At 38.9% G+C, this 26268-nt stretch overlaps 1 protein-coding gene across 3 annotated transcripts in view; it reads right to left on the bottom strand.

Moving 5' to 3' along the window:
- The window catches only part of LOC127415771 (neurexin-3b-like), a 558207-nt gene that overhangs the window by 58191 nt on the left and 473748 nt on the right, over nucleotides 1-26268 (bottom strand). For 2 of the 3 annotated variants that reach the window (XM_051654668.1, XM_051654669.1), the window contains 3 exons: nucleotides 20582-20753; nucleotides 2776-2865; nucleotides 1169-1479 (listed from right to left, as the gene is read on the bottom strand). In XM_051654668.1, coding sequence (XP_051510628.1) covers nucleotides 1169-1479; nucleotides 2776-2865; nucleotides 20582-20753 — 573 coding nt within the window. The remainder of the gene's footprint in view (nucleotides 1-1168; nucleotides 1480-2775; nucleotides 2866-20581; nucleotides 20754-26268) is intronic. The other variant, XM_051654670.1, reaches the window with a different exon arrangement.

Below are 26268 nucleotides of genomic sequence, written 5' to 3' on the forward strand. Positions count from 1 at the left end.
ATTCGAAAGCCAGTCAGTAATTCCGATATAGCACACTAAGTCAGAACAGTCTGAAGGGCTGTGCAGAGTTTGGTGGATGTAGCTTAAAAGCTGTAGGACATGTGTATGACTTTGTTTATTCTGCTGAACACAAATGAAGATTTTTAGACAAATATATCAGCTCTGTAGGTCTATTCAATGCTAGTGAATGGTGACCAGAACTCTGAAGGTCCAAAAAGCACATAACGACAGCATAAATGTAATCCATACGACTCCAGTGGTTAAATCCATATCTTCAGAAGCGATATGATAGGTGTGGTTTAGAAACAGATCGATATTTAAGTTCTTTTTTTTCTATCTCCACTTTCACTTTCACATTCTTCTTTTATTTATGGTGATTCACATTCTTCGTGCATATCACCACCTACTGGGCTGGGAGAATTTATAAAGGACTTAAATATCTGTTTCTCGCCCACACCTATCACTTCACTTCAGAGTACAATGATTAAACCACTGGATTACTTTTATGCTGACTTTTTGTCCATTTAAGAGCTTCAAAGTTCTGGTCACCATTCACATGCATTGTATGGACCTACAGAGCTGAAAGATTTTCCTAAAAATCATCGTTTGTGCTCAGCAGAAGAAAAAAGTCATACACATCGGGGATGGCATGAGGGTGAGTAAATAATGAGATCATTTTCATTTTTGGGTGAACTATTCATTTAAACTAGGATAGGAGGAATTATTTCAACATCACATTACACACACTGCCTCATTACACATCATTACAAAATATATTATCAGCTTAATTGAAACATTACATGGATTTTAGTATTTTTTTTATGTTTCCATTTTGCCTTAATGACAGCATGCACTCAAGATGAACTCCACAAGTTTGTACAAAACCTGATGGTCATGTTAACCAGCAGGATTTGAGAATGTTCCATTGAGCATCTTGTGGGTTTCAATGGAAATAAGTAAATCGGCTCTTTCTTTACAAAGGAGTTTACATGGTCAATGCCACAAATTTGCTTACGTTTGATTAATGACCTTGTAGTAGTGCAGAATCTTAAATATTTCTTCTTCATTTTACATCAGAATTTGTCTTTCTCTTTAAATATGAAAACATATTTCCAGCTTGATTTGATTTTTTGATAGCCATTAAATGGAGGAAACCCAAGCAGCCTACCTTAATGGTGGGTGGTGAGCGCTGCTTGCGAGTGGTGGTGGTTGACAGAGTGGTGGTGGTCTCGATAAAGGTGGTGGACATCTCCGGAGGCATGGAGGTGGTGGTGCGGGAAGGGCTTCTGCTGGTGGGCACATCACCCACCAGTCTCACGCTGCCGTTTATCTTGATGTTGGCATGACCTTCAGCTGCCATGTTGAGAACCTTCAGGCCGTTGTAATAGAGGCCCGAGAGCTGGCCTTGATACGGGCGCTTGCGGTCGTTACCGCCAATTGAGATGGTGGCTTGGGTGTTAAAAATGGTCAGCTGACGACCTGAGGAGAAGACCAGTGAAGGAGGACGCAGTCAGAATGGTTTATATGCATGCTCGTTCTATCTGATTGTCAATTGTCTTATTGTATTTTTTATTTAGCTAATTAATGACCAGTAGCTTTAATGCTTGAGCTTTTTAAAGCTGAAGTGTATCATTTCTGCACAACATAATGACTGTTTTCAAACAGGTTTCCCAGACACTCCCATCTGCTATTGGTCACTATTGGTTGAGTCAATGTTGCTGCGTCAGGTGGTTTCAAGGGAATATCAGGGGAGTTGTTTCTGCATATTAAGCTGGGACAGGTGAAAGTATTTTACCTTTGAAAAAATTACACACTTCACCTTTAAATCCAAGCATTAAAAACGGAGAGTAGCATTCCTTTACTCCAGGTTTGTTTGTACCATCTTCATCGTGAGATGCTTTCTCATGCAAATGTTTTGGGGCAAATTCCAAATGGCTTTTCATATGAGTCAAACATTTAGAAATAGAAATGGTGAGAACTGACATCACTGCAGGCCGATTAACGTTATTACACATTTACAATTGTATATTACAGTGGGCATGGCAGAAAGCTCATCTCACACATATCAAATGAATTTCATGTTGATTCATGCATGTAGAACCACTAATGGGATTTCAAAGTGGCTTTAGACAGTGTTAAAGGGACTTTATAATCATCTTATGCAGTTTAGGCAATGACCTTTAAACGCATTTAATAATCCTGTCGTTATCATTCAAAGGACTTTAATGGTAAATATGATAATTGGTACACCCCACCCTTTCATCATGTTCTTGAATGAGACTATGAAGAGGCATCAGACGATTTCATCACAGGGTTCAAAAGTGGCAGTCAGCAAAGTGGAGTTTCAAATTCTTCAGCACCAATTTATCATCTTTGGGGTTTTGGATCATTAAGAGTAACGCAATGGAAGATCGTTCCATTTCTACGAGTCTAAACAAACAGCCTGGCGTTAAGTTTAGTTTTAAAATCTAAGTTAGTTTCGAGTATGTGCTTGTTACCAGTCCCTTTAACTGGTCAATGATTTGATGGAAATAACAAAAGAGGATCACAATCCACATAAAAAATAATACTAAACGAAAATGTTACATAATGGGAGGGGAAGTAAATTATGAAACATTTTAGGTTAATTAGTGGCAAAGGGCTAAGGTAAAGACTGATCATACCTGGTTGGACAAAAAATATAACGAAACGGCATGACAAGGATTATATGAACGCAAACTAAAATCAACAAAAAACAAAATAAAACAAAAACACTGAGGGTCTTGTGATGGTTACCTTTCTCATGTAGCCAATCTTCGACCGGCCGGGTATATTTGAACGGGATTTTCTTATTAGCCATTTGATAACGCTCAATGTCGCTGTTGCCTTTAAAATTTGAAAGACATCATTTCACACTTCACATTTATACACTGTTTAAGAAGGTTTAGTCGTGTTTAAGATGATTTAGGTCTTGTTTAGGTGTCATTCTAAAGATGTACGATTCTAAAGCATTTTTATCAAACAGTAAACAGCTCAATAAACAGTTTATCACATATAATTATCGTATCACATTCAGACATCAGCAATATACAGACAACTGTAAAAGTGAGACCCATGCTAACAATTCATTTCACACAGAAGTCCCACAGAGACTCTGTAGTAGGGCGATCTCCCACTCAATCTTTAAAATAGCGTGTAATTTTTCTTCCCACTGGATATCATATGCTTTTACATATCAAGGGGCCAAGGAACACTTCATTAACTTTTTGTAAGGAAAAGAGAGAAAGGGAGTAAATGAGAGAGAGAGAAATAAATAAAGAGATCATGTGTAGAAACTCTAAACCTGCTGGGAAATAAGGCTTGTGATGACACAGATTTGAGGAAGACACTGCATACAGATGAGATCATTACCAGCCTGGTGTGCTGCCCTGCTGCTGCGGGGCCCCTGGAAAGCCTTGTTCCACAGATGCACTCGGCTGCTGGAATATTCCACCATTATTTGGACTTTGTTACATCTCTTTCTCCGACTGGAGCAGGGTGGAAGGGTTGTTAAAGGCAATGTAACATTGTGCCATCTTGGGTGTGATTATGTCTTGTCCAGCTGCTTAAAACATATGCTGCAACTAGTTCATCAAATCATTTTCAGAGCTTTTCACCTTTCAAGCACCTTGTTGGTCATAACATAGCTTGTTTTATTTTCAAAATAAAAGATCTTTAAGTTTGTGGGCTCTATTTTCATGAGTGTGCAAAGCGCAGCGCTATTCACAACGAACGTCTTATCTAATTTTCCTGAGAGCGCCAATTCGAAGCGCAATTTTCAAGCCAAGCTCAAGTGGACATGGGTGGGAGTGTTTGTGCTATCTGTGTGTGTATGCACGCAAACTGTGGGTGTGTTCTATGTAAATGAAGTGGCGCAAAGCGCAATTAGCTATTTTCCTGAGATTGTATATTGCGCTAAAAGGTTTCAAAAGCACATCTGTTTTCAGTGCAAAGTCTAAATTCAGCTTCTACATTTGTAGTTTGAAGATTCCATCAGCAGGGGGTAATAAAGTTCATGTACGAACTCTGAAAATATAGTGGAACATCAAATTATGCTCCTGACGATCACTGTCTTAGTCGTTTTATGAAACAAAAAATTATGAGATTTGTGTTAAACTATCTATAGGTCATGGTTTATTTTCAATTATTATTATTATTATTATTATTATTATTATTAACAATTGCATTTATGATCTAATTTGTATTGGTATTTTTCAACCTGTTGGAGGGTAAATTGCTTGGATTTGGTATGTTTTTTTGACCACTTTATTATTTTGATTACATTTTTGTTTTGTTTGAAGTGTAATTCAAATTTAGAAATATTTTTGCTTAATTTTTTTTAGAAGTAAAGTGCGTGCTGACACTATCACTGTTAATACTAGCCATGGTTTGTGTCATTAGATGAAAATTATCAATAATACTTACATTCTCTATAATTTCATGGAACGTACATCCAAATCCTGACGAGAATCACATTTTCTATGCCTATAAAAGGAGCGTTTTACTGTCATAGAAATATTTCTATTCTTCTAAATCATTGTCTACAGTCCATTTACACTACCCACTTCTTATGAATGTGCTGTCTTTGTTTATATCGCTGGTGCTTGACAGGGAATGGACTATACAATAGGATGCAAATGGTGCAATAACTGGAGAAGAACCTCAGAATTAAATTGTACTTAACCCAACCCATTAGCGAGTTGCATGCGAAATTTTGCCAAACCCATGTTCTTAAGTTTTTCAAAATATATGAGACCATATATCATAACTTTGATGTCTTAAAGTCGTCATTTTTATTTCTATAGCGCTTTTCACAACACACATTGTTACAAAGCAGCTTTACAGAAAATCATGCTTTAACAGAAAATTAAGCTGTAATAAAGTCTTAGAGTGATCATTTTGTAGTCTGATTAAATATGATTGTAAATTGTGTATATAAATTAAATAATTACATAATAATTGTATTTAAAACCCCAGTGAGCAAGCCAAAGGTGACTGTGGCAAGGAACACTAAACTCCATTAGATGTTGGTTAATGGAGAAAAATAACACTGGGAGAAACCAGGCTCACTGTGGGGGCCAGTTCCCCCCTGGCTAAACAGCATGAATATAATGCCAATATTGGTTATTTATGTGTAGTGCAAGTCATGCATGGAAGAGTGAGACTGTACATTTTAAATGCAAATCCTGTACACTTGCTAAAAATGAATTTGTTCAACATTTTGGGGTACATTAGCCTATAGATAGCTTCAAAGCTCATGAACTACCACAAAACTTTTTATATTTTTTATTTAATTGTAAAAAGAATTATTGTCAAAACTAAAAATAAAAACAATAGTTAATCCAAAAATGAAAATTCTGTCAAAATTTACTCATGCTCATGTTATTCCAAAATTGTATGGCTTTCTTTGTTTCGTGGAAAACAAAAGGAGAAATTGTAGGATGTTCATGCTGCTCTTTTTCATACAATAAAAGCATATAGTGACCAGGACTATCAGGATATGAAAATAAATAAATACAAAAATATACACTTAAGCCGTCCATACAACTCATGCACTACATTCCAAGTCTTTTGAAGTCATACGATAACTTATGTGGACACAGAATGAAATCAAAAGTCAAAATGTAAATACTCTCATCACTTACTTATCCTCATGCCATCCCAGATGTGTATGACTTTCTGTCTTCTGCAGAAACAAAGATTTTTATAAGACTATCTCAGCAGGTCCATAGTCCACGTCAATATGGTCCAAAACACTGAAGCTCAAAAAAGCACATAAATGCAGCATAAAAGTAACCCATACAACTCCAGTGGTTAAATCCACGTCTTCAGAAGGGATATGACAGATGTGGGGGTGAGAAACAGATCAATATTTAAGTCCTTTTTTATGTTAAATTCTCCTCCCTCCAAGTAGGTGGCGATATGGACAAAGAATGCGATTCTCCAAAAACAAAAGCAGAAGAACTCTTAAGAGAGGAGGGCTGTTTGAAAGTGGTCACTGATGTAAAAAAGGACTTAAATATTGATCTGTTTCTCACCCAGACCTATCATATCACTTCTAAAGACATGGATTAAACCATGGAATCTTTTGGATTACTTTTGTACTGGCTTTATACGCTTTTTGAGCTTCAAAGGTTTAGACCCTGTTGACTTGCATTGTATGGACCAACAGAGCTTAAATATTCTTTAAAAGTCTTCGTTTGTGTTCAGCAGAAGAGAAAAAGTCATACACTTCTGGGATGGGATGAGTGTGTGTAAATGATGAGAGAATTTTCATTTTTGGGTGAACAATTCCTTTAATTCAAAACATTTAAATATGTTGCATCATGATTTTGTCAGGAGATGCACAAACAAAACCCTGTGCACACTGAGGTGCCAGTTTTGAAGCTCGACAACATCTGTCCCCATTCACTTTTATTGTATGGAAAAGAGCTGTGTGAGCATTCTTCAAAATTTCTCCTTTAATGTCCCACAGAAGAAAGAAAATCATACAACATGGAACAACATTAGGGTGAGTAAATGATGACAGAATTGTAATTTTTAGTGAATGATTCCTTTAAATGTCAGAGTACAGGGAGAATATACATTTTCTCACACACCAAGCAGTCACCAAAGCACCAAAAAAGAAAAAAAAAAAAAAAATATTCATAGTAGTTTTTGTAATAGGAGTTATTGTAATGTGAGAAAAGAAGGGGGAAAAACACATACCATAGAGCTTGAGAGTGAGAAATGTAAAAAAGCACTTTAAAAGAGCAAAGTTACTCAACACTTCTCACTAAGCTAAATAAGCCTCCACCCGCTGAGTCACTGAGTACTTTCTCGGAACTTCAGAAAGTGACAGAATGGAAGTGCCATTCAGAAGCACAAAGCTTCCACAGTGACAGGGATGTGAAATGGACGTGGCCAGTGGTGATTCAAGGCCCTGCTTTTCTTCTGCTTTCCCTTTTAAATAGGCAGAAAAAAGGGGCTTTAAATTGTGCAGGTTAGCGATGACTGCGTTGGGGGTGGGGGGTGGGGGGGGGGATGTGGGCGGCGTACAAGTGGGGGGTAATAAGTAGCTCGCAGGACTGCCGATGCCTTTGATCGAGACTGGCAGTGTGCTGGAGTGACTTTCCTGATCGGAGGCCTGCATGCTCCAGAGATCCAGGAGAGCTTGAGGGATTGGCCACTCGTTTCAGAGATCAGATGCTCTGCCAGCATATGCTCTCTCCCTCATGTTAATGTGAAAACTTATTATGATGGTCTTTATAGAATTCTCTCATCATTTACTCACCCTCATGTTATCCCAGGTGTGTATGACTTTCTTCTGCTGAACACATTTGAAGAAAAATATTTTTGCTCAGTAAGTCCTTAAAACGCAAGTGGATGATGATCAGATTTTTGAAGCTCCAAAAATCACAGACAGTCAGCGTAAACGTCATCCATATGACTCCAGCGGTTAAATGAATGTCTTCTGAAGTGACACGATCACTTTTGGTGTGAAAAAGATCAATATTTAAGTATTTTTTTAACTATAAAGTATCACTTCCAGTCAGCAGCAATATGCACATGTGACGTAATCACATTGTGACACGCGGAAAATCAGCGCTCTTCACAAGTGAGTAGGAACGCTGTACAGAAGCTTAGTTGTTTTTGGTTTAGATCTGTATTTATCTGTTTCTTTACTCACAATGGTGCATTTGTGTGCTTATCCTGGATGTCTCAACCGAGAGAAGAACGTGAGATTACGTCCGTAACATGGCAACGCGAATACGTCACACGAGAGACCATGCGAACTCAGCGTTCCCGTAAATGCGTATACTGCTGCTGACAGGAAGCAATGGTTTAAAGTTCAAAAGTACTTAAATATTGATCTTTATTGCACCAAAAGGGATCATATTGCTTTAGAAGACATTAATTTAACCACTGGAGTCATATGGATGACGTTTATGCTGACTGTCTTTTCTTTTTGGAGCTTCAAAAGTCAGATCACCATCCACTTGCATTTTAAGGACCTACTGAGCTATCTTTTATATTTTTCTTCAAATGTGTTTAGCAGAAGAAAGAAAGTCATACACACCTGAGATGGCATGAGAGTGAGTAAATGATAAGAGAATTTTCAACTATCCCTTTCCCCTATGTTGGTGTGGCTTTCCTTACGAGGACTCTCCATAGACATAATGATTTTTATACTGTACGAACTATAGATTCTATCCCCTAAACCTACCCCTAAACCTAACCCTCACAAAAAACTTTCTGCATTTTTACATTTTCATAAAAACATTGTTTAGTATGTTCTTTAAGTGATTTGAATTATAGGGACACTTGAAATGTCCTCATAAACCACATTTATAGCATAATACCCTTGTAATTACAAGTTTGTAACCTAAAAAAATGTCCTTGCAAACCACCCAAACCTGCCACCCCCCACCCCACACACACACGTATATAGCATTTTATTTTAATTTTTTTATTTTTTATTTGCCTTACTGTAAAGTGTTCAGATGTTTTACTTTCTAGTTTGTTTTTGTTTATTTACTTTTTTTTTTTTTTTTTTTTTTTTTTGTAATTCCCATTATTCTCAATGGCGGTTCTCATTACTGCAATATCATAATTATTTTATTTAAATCAGCATAAATGAAAGCCAGTAAAACAAATACTGCAGGATATATAAATACTTCACAATTTACAAAATATATATATTTTTTGCTGCATTACAGTAAATGAGAAAGCATTTTTTTATTACAGTAATAAGAATTTATAAGTGAAATGTGCTTAATTGTTATGACACCACTGATTCTAAAATAGACTTAATTCTTTATGCAAAAATAATTACTTTTTTAAAATAAAATAAAGCTTAAAATATTTTTGATATTTTAGGACCAATAACTTATTTTGCATTAAGGTGTTATTTCCCAAATTTCTCTATATTGTAATGCGTAAAAGGCAGGGTAACAAATACTACCAGGATGTATAAATACTTTATAATTTACATAATATACCATTTTTATTTGCATTAGAGTAATGAAATGTATATAATCATTTTTTGATTTTTTTTACATTACAGTAAGAATTTATGAGAAATTAGAATTTACAGTAGGAGTGGAATGTGCTTAATTTTCATTACAACAATCTGAAAAGCAAGCTATAATTTCTTTCTTTTGATTTTGGGGTGAAATATACATGATTAAAACAATTCCTCTGTTGAATGACTACGTAAGTAATTAATTATGTGATGAGGTTACGTTACAGTCATTCGTTGTTAAAGTGTTGTTGCATTTATTTTTTGCCTCTTTGCAATGTGTAGAACACAATAGATACTGCCATCTTGAAATATTTTCACCTGAACAATGAACAATATCCCTAATCATTTCTAGTCACAATGTGCACTATGTGTCACGTGACACTCACGTTAAACCAGGCATCACTTGCACGTTTCAGATGAGAAGCATATTTAGCACTTGAAAACCGCAGAACTCGACATAAATATAATTACATTTTCCTTAGTGAACCGTAATTTATCTTTGGCTGCTGCCAAAAAATGTTCAATGAAGGAAAAATACACTAAAAGACAACAAGTTTTCAGTTACCACAGCCTCTGGTAATATGTATGTAACATGTAAGTAGTGTTTTCCATTTTGCGCGGGTAAAGGATCTCTATACGATCACAGTGGAGATGCATTTGCTTGCAAGGTGTAAATGCAATCCAGCTAAAGAATATCCAGGTACTATCCGGATATGCATGTTAATTCAAGGTGTAAACAGGGCCAAAGAGATCCAGTTATTGCATTTTGCATTTTGTCGAGCACTGAGTAGCTCAACCCTGGAGTGCCATATTTCCTCGTCTATATGAGCTCAGAGCAGCACAAGAGCTCTAATTTATATGAGATGTCAAACAAGCCAACGGAGTCTGTTTCCAGCCATCCGTCAGCACATGAGCAGGTTTCCCACTAGAGCAATCTCCGAATCAATCCCCTCAGATGGCGCTTCTTTAGTCAAGACAAACTCTGGCATGGTGTCACTGTGTCCTCTTTCAGCGCCACAGATTTGCAGCAGGGGGCCATCAACAGATGCTCAATGCATACAAACAGTGTGCCAGTGTGTTCTGTTGCCAATTCATCATGGCTCTACAGGAACATGGAAAGACCCACTTCCACAATGAGAAGTGTCCATCCTCAGTGGACCACAATTTCAGCATAATGCATGTCCTGAAACAATAGGTCTTTCATTACACAACTGTCTTGTAGGGGTGGGCAATATGACCAAAATCTTATATCACAATATGAGTAATTTTATATCACGATAATGATATGTATCGCGATAAAGTAACAAAGAAAATAGCACGTCTTGCAGAAAATAAAGTTCAAATATATTTATAAGCACTTCTTGAAACAGCAAAAACAAAAAACAAAAACAAATGTTTTTTAAAAAAAAGACGGAATTAATGAGGAGCGCATCTTTTGGCTTTCATAATATTCTTTTAGCGTGCTTTTTATTTTAAGGTGTTAAAATAGATTGTTTGTATTACGTCAAGTGATAATCATTGCGTGACAGTTTGCAGATCACATTTTTCAAATCTGTGTCAGCTTTTGTGAACCGGATGTTGCACCTGTATTTTATTTTTCTTTTCTCCCTAATTTGGAAAGCCCAATTCCCAATGTGCCAATTTGGTTGCTTAGGAGACCTGGCTGGAGTCACTCAGCACGCCTTGGATTCGAACTCGCGACTCCAGGGGTGGTAGTCAGCGTCAATACTCGCTGAGCTACCCAGGCCCTCATGTCGCACCTGTTTTAATAACAAGCTCCCCTTCATTTTCTTAACTTTTCTTTTGATCACATCAGCAAAAATGCATCAAATGATGCAGATGTACAGATTTGCAGTGTAGTCAAGCGCACCTCAGCATGTTAAAGAGATGATCCAGGTGTCTGGATCACAGTGATGCTGTCCCGGTAGAGTGTGTCAGTCAGATTACAGTGGACTGCTGCATCCTCCACTGTAGAGCGCTCAAAACCAGCCCGCAAAATCAGAATGGCATAGAATCAGCCACGAGTTTGTGGGCGCGTTTGCGCCATTGCCTGATCTGCATAATTCCTTTAGTGTTAAACCAGCGCGCACAAATAACTGGCGAATTCATTCCTTGCTCAAGCCTGGTTTCAGTTTCACGTGAATTGTGCACACTGATAGATACAGTAACGCTGAGCATATGGAAATTTACATAACGCGATATACACGATATAGAAAAATCTCTGTCGACTGACACTTTAAATCGTTGCCACGATATATATCATCATATCGCCCAGCCCTACTGTCTTGTATCCATTTGATTTTCTCATAAGGACTTTTGAAACGTCTGAGGAAAAAGTCGATACATATATGAAATATAACTGAGATCTCCATTAAAGGTGCAGTATGTAACAATTGTCATGTAATATTCGCCTTTTTTTTTTGCCAATGTGTGAACGGTTTGTGATGTAATTTAAAAAATAAGACTTTCCCGGACTTCCTAGGTTGCCTATTAAAGCCTGTAGACTGATTTTCATGCGAAGGGAGCAGGTCGGTTTTGCCAGGAAAATCGAAAGGATGTGACGTTTATGCGCGATCCCGAGAGCCTTCTACTGAATACCGTCTGGCTAAGCGGGAACGTGATCGTGGTCGAGCGAAAACTAGAGTGAACATTGGCAGGGCATTTGATTCCTGGAGGGACCTTCGGTTTTGGGGATCAAAACCGACCCTGAATTGGCATTCTTCTTATTGGACAGGTAAGCTTACATAACTGCAAAGAATGAGAAATATAGTGCCAAAAGGATTGATCTGTGTAATTTTAGCTAACTTGATCTTGCCTGCTAACGCTGACGAATTGCAAGCTACCTTGCTTCGTAACTTTCAAATAATTTCAACGATCTTCTCTTTATACTAAAAGTCAGGTATACAGGATAAATTTAAGCAAATATGCTGGTTTCTTGATCGTAGTACAACATATGACATACAAAACATACAATACATAACAGTGCAACAGTAAACTGTCTGGTATAGCTCGGTAGTATGTAGCTGTATGTGTGTATCAGTATGCTATGTCAGCTGATAAGTAGTTTTAGTTTAGTCTCAAAGTTTGTAGTAAAACAATCATAACTGTGTAATTTTTATTATGCTACCTCATCTGTCAGCATGATGCCAGTGAATCATGTTCAGTCTCTTTGTACATTACGTCATTGTTTTGGCCGATGCTCGCTCGCTCGCGTCCCTATGGAGTGTGTACACAAGCGCGAGCACGAGCAACAGGTAAATGGCTGCATTTCACTTAACGGCCACAGGTATCATTAATAACAAGGGTTTCTGAATTTTACATACTGCACCTTTAAGTCTCCTGAGCTACAAACATGCAACCTCTGGGTCTGTTTTCAGGATGTACCTTGGTCTCCATTGAGGGATTAAAGAAAGTCTTTCTAATTGCCACATTTTATTATAGGGACCCATGAGACTGCACAGCTTTATTTTTAAACCTCCATCTCCATGTTTGTGGCGTTAAAACTGAAGGATAGATCTTGTTCCTCAGTTGTGTATAGCGCTGTCACGATTATGAAATTTGCTGACGATTAATTGCCAAACAAATAATTGTGATTATGTTGATTAATTGTCTGTTTTAGGGCTTCCACGATTAATTTCATAAAAACTGTGCTACATACACCTTAAGATGTAATGTTTAAATTTTTACCTTCAAATATATAAATCAAATAATAAAATAGGGATATATGATTGCCTTTTAGGGATTTAAAAACTTTATTACTATACTATATTATACTAATATTATTTTTTATAAAAATATATAATTTTTTAATATATTATTATTATTATATTTATATTATATAATACTATATATTATATTATGCAACAGTAAACATTTTCTGTCCTAATTTCTTCACTTTCAAATGTTATTTTTATGCTCTTAGATTAAACCCACAAGCCCTTATTTCTCATGAAGCAAAACCTTGGAGATTTCGTTTCAGAATTTTATCACTCCACAGAAATAGAGAAAGCGTACGTCTCCTCTGTGTCACTGCATGTCATTAACACTTGTGTATGAACCTGCTACGACCAGGAACATTTACATTACACACTTGTTTAAAATGAAGACGGGGTGCTTTGCGTTCACTATCAAAGTTGATATTTGTTCATTTATACTTTCGCGGGAGTTTGGCGCGAGCCTCTGCTAACAGGAATTGAACGGCATCATATCATTAAATGGAGAATTCATATTCCATCTGCCACATTCTAAGCCAGTATACAAAAGCCTGCTACTGTAAATCCATAAAACTCTATGTTGATACGCCATGTTGCGACATTACTTGGCAACAGTAAACAATGTAAACGCTTCGTATTATGCTTAACAACAACTCTTAATAACAAGTTTTTTCACTTCTTGACTAGTTTGGGACACTTTCCACTCTTATTTTCGGATTACTTTATGCTTACTTGTTACTCTCAAATATAAATAATGTAAAGCAATCTTGCCCACTTATAGCCACATAGAAATATCTACCACAGTATAACAAAATGTCTACCATCACACAACATATCCTGTCATATCACATAGCTCTACATCAGTGGTTCTCAACCTTTTTTTGATGAACACCCCCTACTTCGTTCCATTACCCCAGCCCCTAAAAACACAAAACTCAATATTTGCTTCATTTGTTCAATGCAACATAGATGCATTGCATAATTTTAAAGTTTTGTTAATAAATTCAGCAGGCTTACGCATCATGAATGTGAGACCAAACCTTGCATTTCTTGAATTCAAGCAGATGGAGGGCTATATCTGGGGCCTATAAAATGAAAATGCGAAGACAGAAACTAATAATAAAAGTGATATTGTTAATATAATTTACATTTGCCCTTTTGAAAGTTTTAATTTATTCATTAATTATTTATTTTTTATAGTTTTAACAGCAGTATTTGTAACAAGACCATAGTAAACATGGAAGCATGGATCTTCTTCGCTATCATGGTTAGATGTAACATGATTTCTATAAAACAAACAGTAGACCTACTCTAAACACATGTAAAAACAATAAATACAAAATATAAATATTTATAAGTTGAAACAAAAATGTATTATATTCCCTCACTCCCCTAATGTAGCCTATGACAAATTGAATAGAGCTGAAGTAGTGATAATGATAATATTTATTATCAATCTATTTCTGCCTAAAGTACAGTTAGTGTTACTTTAGTAAATTCAAGGGTGGTGATGTAGAATTCTGTGCTGAATTCAAATTGTTTCTGCTTCTCACGCCTTGCTTCTCACTGATTCTCGCAAAGCTGTGAGTTTAAGAGCTCGAGCTTTAATAGCTTTGTGCTCGCACTGCTCTGTCCATTGAGCCTTATCCATCTACAGAGTAATATAGGTGCATTAGCTGAGGTTGTGCCTTCTTGTGATTCACATTCTTTGTGCATACCGCCCCTTACTGGGCAGGGAGAAGAATTTCAAGCAACAAAGGACTTAAATATTGATCTGTTTCTCATCCACACCTATCATATCACTTCTAAAAATATGGATTAAAACACTGGAGTCATATGGATGACTTTTATAATGCCTTTATTTGCTTTTTGAAGTGGCAAAATTTTGGCACCCATTCAATTGCATTGTATGGACCCACAGAGCTGAAATATTCTTCTAAAAATCATAATTTGTGTTCTGCCGAAGAAAGAAAGTCTTACACATCAGTGATGTCATGAAGGTGAGTAAATGAATCATTTTTGGGTGAACTATCCCTTTAATTAACTGTGTAGGGTTGCACTAGCCGTTTGTAAGTTCGAGACGTCTAAAATGGGATGTTAACGGTACTTTCCGAGTTCAATGCAAGTTAAGCTCAATCGACAGTATTTGTGACATAATGTTGATTACCACAAAAAAAAAAAAAAAAAAAAAAAAGACTGTGAGACTATATTGTGGCAGTGGGGGCGTGGTTGAGCATCCGCCCAGAGAAAGAGAAGGTGATAAGGGTGCACCTGAGCCAGATTATGATTAACACCTGTTTCTAGTTGCAGTGAGCTTGGGGAGAGTGGTATAAAAGGACCACACCACCGACAAGAAGGAGAGAGAGAGAGTTACGGGCAGCTGCCTGGCATGTGTTTGTCTTTTTAATTAATCATTAAATGATTATTTATATTGTTAAGCTGGTTCTCGCCTCCTCCTTTCTCCTTTCCTTTACCTCGTTACATACATACATACATATATATATATATATATATATATATATATATATATATATATATATATATATATATATCTATCTATATATCTTAGACATGCATATATACAATATTATGTACACACACACACACACACACACACACACACACACACACTATATATATATATATATATATATATATATGTATATTAGACATGTACAATTAGTTAATATAACGACAAAGTGATAGTGAAATCTTTAACATCACTCTACGCATGGAACCATGACAGTGTAACACACACTTGGAAGCCTTAGGGGAAACGCACTCTTTAAATGGGTTTTGCACTGAAGATAATCTGTAAGCTGTAAGCAACTCGCATAATGCCCTTTTTTCTTAAGATGTAAACAAGAGTAAAGGTAATCATAATTTATGTCTAATGACTTAAGCCTGTCATGCAAAACATGAGCTCAGTGTCCAAGTTTAAATGTAAACCCATAGTTTGATTATAGGCAATAATCAGAGTAAGGAAATACGTGGATTAAGATGTTTACATGACATGGACAAACCTCTTCAATACCCTTTTCCATGCTACTTGCTTTTATTTTGATTATTCGCTAAGAGACATGGCATTAGCAGAAATACACCTAATTATGAGCATAATCACGTTATCTGCATTATCACAGTTTACTGTTTACATGAGCTCCAACTTATTTGCAGAACTGCCTTAATCGCATTTTCAGGGGGCATGTAAATATAGCCATTGATGTAATCCAATCAGTCTGCGATTTTATTCCAGCCATACTTCCTAAATACAGGCTTCCATAAATATTTTGTTTATATGTGGGGTTACATTTTCAACTCATAATCATTTAATAGTGTGCAAGTTATAAATGCTTAGTTAAATACTGTAGGTTAAAAATAATGCATATGTAACTGACTACGGTACAATTATGCCAAGTTGTAACTGGCACACATTCACTTCTATTGCACCTTTTTTTCCACACAATGAAAGTGAATGCTGTCAGAGGCTAACATTCTATTCTAACATCTTCTTTTTTGTTCCATGGATAAAAGAAAGTTGCATAGGTTTGGAACAACATGGAACAAAATGTTTTGGGTAAACTATCCCTCTACAAGAGTATGCTTGAAATAAAAGGTTTGACCCATAAATGCCAATGATGTATATACTTCAGATATTTCTATTATTGCTGTTTGCACTGACTAAGCGGAGGAGTCATGACTACCCTGAAAATTCTCAACACAGCTGTGTGGTTCTTGCAATGGTTATCGAGCGATGCAGGAACGCAGAGAATTACTGACATGCAGCATTTCAAGTGCTATTAAGTCGATGAGCCTGAATTCTAGCCTGTAATTACTCACGAGATGGCGCAGCCTTTAACTGAGGAACTGAAATCAATAATTGTCAAATTACAGCCGCTGAATGTCCTGCATATTACCAGTGTTTGAATGTGTGCGGATGCATTGCAAAGAAAGACAGAGAGAAATACTGAGAAAAGAGGGAATTACCAAATCTGCAATTGAATAATGGCTGGAGGGAGTCAAGGATCCCTGCAAGAAACTAAATGTCATCGGAGGCAAAGCTTTAATGAAACTCTGCTCTCTGCTTGGAGTCAAATTCATTGGCCTTTTAATAACCATTGAGGCCCTGTCTAATTCAAAGCTGTGGGGTGTAATGGATGCCAATATGTAGCATCATAGATTGAATTTAGAGGAGCAATGGTCTTGATGATCTATCAGTGTAATGTGACTTTACTGATGGTGTGTATATTTAACAGCAATCAACTGCAGATTGCAGAACTGTGGATGAATGGATGAATGGATGGATGGATGGCTTGAACAGGTAATTAGATTGAATAAGAAGGAATATCATTCAGATTGAAATAGTCCTTCAAATTTTAATGTTCATTCGCCATGTTTTATTCTGTTTGAAGTGTGTGCACAAAATAATCCACGGCTCATGTTAATATGGCAATCTATACTCGCTAATACACGTTTTGTTTGAATAACATTACAGAAACAAATAATTTAAAACATGAGTTTATGAGAGCCGTTTTTGACTAAAAACACACTCTGGATAACGAGTACACACAAGATCCAGCAGTGATTCTGCAGACATGCTTCTGTATAAAAATATCACTTCATTTAAAATACTGCTAGATGGCAGGAATGTCTCCTAAATTAATGTTACATGTAGACTACATCATTATACCATTACATCATCTTATCTTGGAGACTGAATGATGCAATACGTCCAGCAGAACCCACTACACACCTCCATACACTGGCTACATAGTGTGCAGGTTTGTTTCTCTTTGAATACACATTACATACAGTATATAGAGCAGGGGCATTTCTAGCCTTTCATCAGTGGTGAGGCACAAGCTCCCCATCAAGTAAACAAATAAGTGTACTGGCAAAAACAACACCGACATGTTAAATGCTGGTGACTTGAGGAGGAGCATTTCAACATTTCCTTGAGTATTGGTATGGAATTGCTTGGCCGAACCAAAGTTCTTTTCTATCCCCTCCTGCCCCCGCAAGTCTCTTTTTATTGGTCTCTTTTTCTTTTTTTTGTGTCCAAACTGCTGTAATAGTGAAAGCTGTTTACCAATGTAGCAATGTGGTTTATTCATGATTTTGTTCTTTTGGATTTACCACTGAAACTTTACACGAACAGAACGTACTTGCGTCTGCCACAGATGCATTGCAAGAGATGTGAAGAATATGAGCAACTCTACCAAGGCAAGACAAGCAGCTATGAGAAATGCATTATATTATCCACAGTTTTCCCGAGCAACCACTGGGCAGTGCCATGATGATTCTAATTGCCTGTTTTCTGTTTCTGGTTTTGAGACGCAATGCAAAAACTACCAAAACGAGCGATCCAGACAGATAACAACAACCATTTACATTTTTTTGGAGTAAAAATTAATTTTAGTCTCAACTTGTGCTATTGTTGGCTGTCAAAACATAACAACAGTAACTAACCTTGAACCATCGCTTCATGTTAGGCCGTTTAATGTCAGTTGAGGCACTGTCAACAAAAACAGTCATCTCGACAACGAGCCACCGCTGGCCAAACTGCTGCCCCACGAAATCGTGGCGAAAAAAGCAAAAATCTGGATTACAGTAAGGCACTTACATTGGAAGTGAATGGGGCCAAATTTTAAACATTAAAATACTCACTTTTCCAAAAGTATAGCCACAAGGCCAACAATATGCGTGAAAACATGATTTTAGTGTGATAAAATTGCTTACTAACCTTGACGATGTATTGTAAACAAACCCTAAAACGACTGTAAAAATAACCATTTAAACAAAATTTCAAATAATAAAGAAGAATTAATGTTAGTGCTTTTATAAAATTATAAGCTTCATGTTTTTGCCTTTAAAAACTAAAAAAATTGGCTACATTCACTTCCAGCATAAGTGCCTCACTGTAACTTTTTTAAAGAAAAGGAGGGACAATTAGAATTTATTGTTGTTGTTGTTGTTGTTTTTGTAGTAATCAATATTAAGCCACAGTTGTTCAGCGATCATTTCTGGAGATTGCATATTTACACCAGTAGATGGTGACAGATGGTGACACTTAAAAGTTTAGTTCAAAAACACTGATTTATAAAAACAAAACAAAGACAAAACAAAAACAAAGCCTCGTGCCAACGCCTGAATCACAGTCATGCAGATATATGGCACAACGGCACTCTTGCTTGTGTGATATTCCTTAAATAAGTGTGACTGGAAGCAAAGATAGCAACATGATCGATATCGGTTCTCTTTTGCAACTTAGGGTGGATTAATTTCATAACAATTGCGAACCTTTTCAAGACGTGCACATTACTGTTTCCGAAAAACACTTTCATACCAACCAAACCCAACTGAACTCTGACGTCAATCAGAGTCGGTGCGCACCAAAAGCTCTAGTCTTAAAGTGCCCTCAATGACCATAATAGATCCAATTTGAATAATGTGCTAATGTCGTAGCAACATTAGCCCATGTCCTTCTGCTGCCATTTTATGGCTCTCTCTCTTTAGAAAGATCTATCTGTATATCGTTTAAATACAGCTTGAGTAACCCTGACAAGAGACGCTATCTAATTGGACAAGAAGTGCAGGGGCCAGATATCCCGTTGAGGATGCCAGAGCAACAGAGACATCAAAGTGGAGGACAGAGAACCCAAATTAATTGAGTGTGAAGGGTTTTTGAGAGGAAGAGTTTGAGGGCAGTATTTCAACACGCCCTATTTCTCCACGTAGGAAGCCATTGAGATTCTACACCAAACCTCTGCCACATTTGATTATCTAATTTGTATTCGTCCGTCATTGCCGGCTTCCTGAGTCTGGAAGTCACTGATACACAGAGGTCCGGGGCTTCTCCCACAGCTGCTGTAGCTGACACAATCCTGCCTTAGACCTGTTCACTGGCACTGCCCTGCCCTGCCCTCCTGCTGCCTTTCAAAGGCTCTCAAAAGCAGCTGTCCAGATGTCACAACGCTAATCATAGGGACAAAGGCAATGGCTTGGCCTCTACTATGCGCAGACCAGGTGCCTAGGTTTCATTACACCCACATATGAACATTTCAGAGGACAATTTAGAAAGCAACACAAGCCAAGTCGATCGCAATCTAAGTAGCATTTGCTTTCTTTTTCGAAGTGTTCTCTCTGTTTCATCCCTTTACTTCAGCAGAATGGAGATTAGTGTTGTAATTATGAACACCTGTTCCCATGTTTGAAAATGTGCATACTTTGAAACATGCAGATTATAAATAATATGGGCAGAAAGTGGTGAAAAATTATGTTGTTCCTTGCCTTGATTTACTTAATAGCAGGTGATATCCAGTGGGTTTAAAAGAACAGTTAATCCAAAAAAGAAAATTTTGCCATAATTTACTCGCCCTTGTGTTGTTCCAAACCAATGGGGTGCTATTTTTGCAGTCGAAATATTCAAAGAATCTTTATGCTACTCTTGCAATAAACGCCATAAAAGTAGTCCATTCAGCTTGTGGGCTGTCTACCAAATCTTTTAAAGCAATAAGAAATCTTTGCGTGAGCAACAGACCATAGCACGCGTCTGGCCCTTGTTTGCATCCAGAATTCAAATATGGTGCCATTTGGTGCTTTTATGGTGTTTTTTTTCTTTTTTGAAGCTTGACAGGCCGTGGTCTATACAAACTGTCATTGAATGGTAAAAGCAGTGTAATGATCAGAAATTCCAAAATATAAGAGCATATGGGTTTGGAACGCAGGTGAGCAAATAATGACAGAATTTTTATTTTTGGGTGAACTATTCCTGTAACAGTAAAGAACCATGGCTCACTTCTCTTTGAGGAATTTCACCTGGGATATTCAGATATTCCAAAAATGTTACCTGATGGAAAATGCTCTGTGATTGGCCAGTTGTCCACCTGTAAGGTGGCGTTTCCCCCATTCCTTGTGAAGCGTACCACGTGATATTTTCCATCATTGATTTCTGTATTCAACTCCTTGACGCTGATGTCCACCGTGCCGATGTTGAACGTTACGCCCACCTTTCCATCCTCCTGGAATAGAAACAACACAAACAATTTTGTCAGTTGAGCTAAACCGAACGGCTGATTCAACTCAACGTACAAAGATAAAGGTGCTAGCCTAAATAACAGTTAAACATTTGCATGTTAAAGTGATCCACTTTTAGAAACCTCCACAAAGATGCTGCCAATGAGAGCACGCAAATGGATTTGGATGCCAAGACATTTTTAAATCCGGTTGATAAGAATGAGCTGCCAACAGGAATGTGGGACATGTAAGTAACGATGACTAATGCGCTTCACAACAACCTTCTGCAAATACACAGGCAGATGCTCCTCCACCTTTTACATATGTATCCCATATGGTTGTCTCTATCACTTCCTGATGGAGAACTATGACATAAAACTTGCCCCGTCTACTATATTGTGTAGACCATATTTTCCAACCCTGTTTTTAGAGACCCCCCCAACAGTAAATTTTTTGGATGTCTCCCTAATAAACCACACCTGATTCAACCCATCAGCTCATTAGTATAGACTCCAATACCTGAAATGGGTGTGTCAGGTAAGGGAGACATCCATAATGTGTACTGGTGAGGGGCCTCCAGGAACAAGGTTAGGAAACACTAGCATTGGCAGATCATAGCATAGGTGATATAGGCAGTTGCTTAGGGTGTCAGTGTACTCAGGGGCACCAAGGTATGCCACGTCAACATCCCTGGATCAGTGAGCGCATTTACATTCATGATCTTACGCCAACTATGCTTAATAAGCCAAGAACATGTACTGTCATGCAAACACCTTAAATGTTTTTTCCTTTATCTGGGTACCATCATAAATGGTTTAAGCATAAACCAATCGAAACAGGTACAGTAGATTTTTGCCCATTACCCCAATTTCACGATATATGTAAACACCTTTATTGCCGTTCTTACCAGCTTATCCAATGTGCGCAAGTGTTGTGGGCATGCCTGTTTACATTTTGATGTCTAAAGCGGAATGCAACCCGATGATTTCAGGTCCATTGTAAACATGGGTTTCTTACGTTGTCTGATTTTTTGAATGCGCTAATTTTTTGTAGTTATCAGCGTATGGGTGTGCATGCAAACTCACCACACACACATTTTACAGTAGCATACCAGTAGTTCAGCTATTTTCACAATAGTGCAGCTTTTTCAGCAACAAACTACTTTATTCATCAAGTAGCATTGTAGCGAGACAAAACTTGCTTTTTTTCTCATTGTATTGCTCACAAATTGTATGTTACTCTCTCTCTTATGGAAAGTCCAAAACATTTTAGAGAATAGATTTTTTTCAGACAGTTCATGTAAATAAATGATTTGCCAATTCACTTACAGTATATGTAGCATTGGGAAGTCAAATTAATTTTAGTGAATCGGTTGATTTGGATGGTTAAGGTAAATAAACAAGTCACCATTTCACTAAATATTCTGATAATTCATGTAAATAAACAATTCACCAATTATATTTAGCGTTGGGAGCTAAATTAGTTAATTTTAATGAATCAGTTTATTTAGTCAGTTCATGGAAATTAAAGATTCACGAATTCAATTATTTGTAATATTGGAAATTAACATTCATTTTAGTGAATCAGTTTATTTGTAAGACAAATGTTTCACCATTTCACTTACTATTCGGACAGTTCATGTAAATAAACAATTCACCAATTCACTTATATGTAGTATAGGAAAGTCCAATTCACTTTAGTGAATCGGTTTACTTGGACAATTCATTTAAATAAACGATTCACCAATTCACTTATATATAAAGTTGGGAAATCCAGGTTATTTTATGGATTTCGTTTATTCAGATAGTTCAGGTAAATAAACGATTCACCAGTTCACTTATATGTAGAGTTGGGAAGTCCAGTTTATTTTATGGATTTCGTTTATTCGGACAGTTCATGTAGCGTTGAAAATTCAAATTCATTTTAGTGAATTTGTTAATTTGGATGGTTCAAGTAAACAAACCTTTCACCAGTTCACTTACTATTCGGACAGTTCATGTAAATAAACAATTCACCAATTCACTTATACTGTATGTACCGTTGGGAATTCCAATTCATTTTAGTAAATCGGTTTATTTAGACAGTTCATGGAAACAAAGAAATCATCACTTTACTTTCAATGTAGCATTGGAAATTCAGATTCATTTCAGATGGTTCATGTAATTAAATGATTCACCAATTCACCTATACTGTTTATAGCTTAGGGAAGTCCAATTAATTTTAGGGAATCTGTTTATTCGGATGGTTTATATAAATAAATGGTTGACCAATTTACTAATATGTGGAGTTTGGACGTCAAATACATTTTAGTGAATCGGTTTATGTAAATGGAACAATTTAGATTAACGATTCACCAATTCACCTTATCTCATCTTATCTTGTCTAGGGCACCATGTGAGTCAAGACTGCTACTGAATACTTGTGTAACTTTGCAAAGTCTACTAACATGCTAGCCACAACTTCATTTTCTAAGTTCATGTTCACATAGCCATCATTAAAGTGTTTGAAGGCATGCCAGACTATATGGAGTGCATTTCCTTTCTTATGTCGTTTGTTTAAATCCCCACCAGAACTCTTGAAGGTGTAATTACCTGTCCTGAAGGCATGGCACAGAGGCAGCCATTTTTCAAACAAAAGGGAACGTAAATAAACACGTGAAAGTGCTATACTCAAGCATGTGATAAATTAATCTGTCACCACATGCTCCAGGTTTCACTGTTCCTCAGCATTCTCTGACGGCTTCTCAAGACTCACAGCATGCTCCACTTTCAATGTACATAAACCAAGACCTGCCGGTGAAAGCTCAACTACTGCGATTAACAATTAAAGTGCAGGTGCATTGAATATTTTTAATGAGAGGTGTATCATGAATGTTAAAGGCAGATGCAAAGCTGAGGCCTGCTACATTATGATGCAGTGTATGCACTCTCGACTAAAGGAAAAGTGGTGAAGAACAAGCAATCTAACCCAATTTGAACCTTTTTATCTTTATTTAATTTTCAATTTGTCCTTTCAGTTTAGTTTAGTTTTTGTTGGTCTTCACTCTGTGATTCTTAGTTTCAGTTCCATATCTGTCACTCACTCGACGTTGTGTCGATGTAGTGACACTGGGGGTCACACTTGGGAGCCCGAGACACCTCTGGTCTTTGATAAAAGGCCAATGAAAATTGGCGAGTGGTATTTGCATACCACTCCCCCGGACATACGGGTATAAAAGGAGCTGGTATGCAACCACTCATTCAGATTTTCTCTTCGGAGCTGAACGGTCGATGCTCACTGAGCTGAATTCCCACGGCTGTTCATTCACCTCTGCTGGATCTGACGGGGTATTTCAGTGGCTTCTCCCCCTTCTGCAGTGGTGCACTGCAGAGAACGCCCCTGGGCGCTTCGGCAGAAATAAAAGAGTATATTTCTCTAAAAGAGTATATTTCTCTAAAAGAGCGGCACACATGGAACGTCTTTTTAAAGATGCCTTTCCGTTTGTGTGTTATTCCTGGTTGCGCTCGTTATCTCTCATCCTCTGACGGCCACGATCACTGTCTTTCGTGTCTGGGCGCTGCTCGCACGGAGACAGCATCAGCTGGGCTCCTCCCTTCAGGTGCGGTCGCCCAGTCACAGGCTGACGTGGAGATGATGGACATGCTTTCCCGGGCAGCCGCGGGCGTCGGGCTAGAGTGGAACCCTCCACTCTCCCCTGAACCCTCGCGGCTCAATGATTGGTTCCTGGGCTCGCAGCGCCGCTAGCAGCCATGGCATGCCCTGCCCCTGTTCCTTTCTTCCCGGAAGTGCATGAGGAGCTGATAAGGTCGTGGGAGGCACCTTTTACTGCCCGATCCCGATCTTTCAGCTCCCCCACCCTCACTACCCTCAATGGTGGGGTGGCCAAGGGCTATGCGGCGATCCCACCGGTGGATAAGGCGCTCGCGGTGCACCTATGCCCGCAGAGCGCCGCCACCTGGCGTGGGCGCCCAAAGCTCCCGTCCAAGGCCTGTAGGTTTATGTCATCCCTGACGGCCAAAGACTACAGTGCCGCTGGACAAGCCGCCTCCGCCCTGCACGCCATGGCTCTCCTGCAAGTCCACCAAGCCAAGGCGCTAAAGGAACTGCACAAGGGTAGTTCTGCCCCGGGATTGATGCAAGAGCTGCGCTCGGTGTCCGACCTCACTCTCACTCTCACGGCGTGGTCTCTCGGGCGGGCGATGTCCACGTTGGTGGTCCAGGAGTGCCACCTTTGGCTCAACCTGGTCGAGATGGGAGAGGCCGACAAGGCACGGTTCCTTGGCGCCCCCATTTCCCATGTTGGCCAGTCTGGTGACACCGTCGAGGACTTTGCCCAGCAGTTCTCAGCGGTGAAGCAGCAGACTGAGTTTATCCGGCACATCCTGCCCCGGCACGGCTCAAGATCCCACACCCCATCTGCTCGTCGCCAAGGGCATCCCCCTGCGGTGACTGCACTGGCTCCACCGCAGCCCGCCCCTGTGGCTCGGCCCTGGCGTGGAGCCCACCGCAGGAAGCAGACGCCACACATCTCATGGCCGCCATGAACCCGCAAAAGGCTTTGAAGCGCCCCTGAGACTGGCGACCCAGGGACGATGAAACCCGCTGCTCTGGAGCTGGTAAGCAGACCACTCCATCCCCCGGTGGAGGGCCGGAAGGAGAATCTTTTGTTACCTTTGAATTTAATTGTACCACATGCCCAAGTGGCTGCGGTTCCCAAGAGTTCAGCAAGAGCGGTTTCCTTGTTCCCTGGGTCACATACTGGATGTGCACGGCCGTCATCATGACCACCGTCCACCACTCCATTTTGGCAGGTTTGGCACTCCATCGGCGATCTCCCCGCCCCTGAGCGCCCAGCTGTGGCACAAATCCACCCCCGATGTGACAGTCTCCACAGGTCATGAGGACAGGCCTCTTCCTCCCCCGTCCCAGGCTATTCCGGGAGTGGTCAAAAGGAGCCAGGTAAGCACTTCAATGTCCCTGAACTCAGCACGGCCACGATACGGTGTGGCACCTCAGGCTCCACCCCACCGTGAGGCCCCACCTGCTGGTATGTCCGACAAGATTATCCCCTTGGTCCCCCTCGCCCGGAGCTTGGATGTGTGGCTTGCACTTTCCAACCTGTCGCGATGGTTGGTCCGGACCGTCCGACTCACGGCGGTAGACCTGAAGGACATGTACTTCCACGTCTCGATTCTACATCGACACAGACCCTTCCTGCGGTTTGCATTCGAGGGTCAGGCGTATCGGTACAAGGCCCTCCCTTTTGGCCTGTCCTTGTCCCCTCGCATCTTCACGAAGGTCGCAGAAGCAGCCCTTGCCCCGCTAAGGGAAGTGGGCATTCGCATCCTCAACTATCTTGACGATTGGCTAATCCTAGCTCACTCCCGGGATGTGTTGTGTGCACACAGGGACCTGGTGCTCTCGCACCTCAGCCGACTAGGGCTTCGGGTCAACTGGGAAAAGAGCAAGCTCCTCCCGGTTCAGAGCATCTCTTTTCTCGGCTTGGAGTTGGACTCAGTC

This window comes from Myxocyprinus asiaticus, chromosome 25 (genome assembly GCF_019703515.2).
Source record: "Myxocyprinus asiaticus isolate MX2 ecotype Aquarium Trade chromosome 25, UBuf_Myxa_2, whole genome shotgun sequence".
NCBI lineage: Eukaryota > Metazoa > Chordata > Actinopteri > Cypriniformes > Catostomidae > Myxocyprinus > Myxocyprinus asiaticus.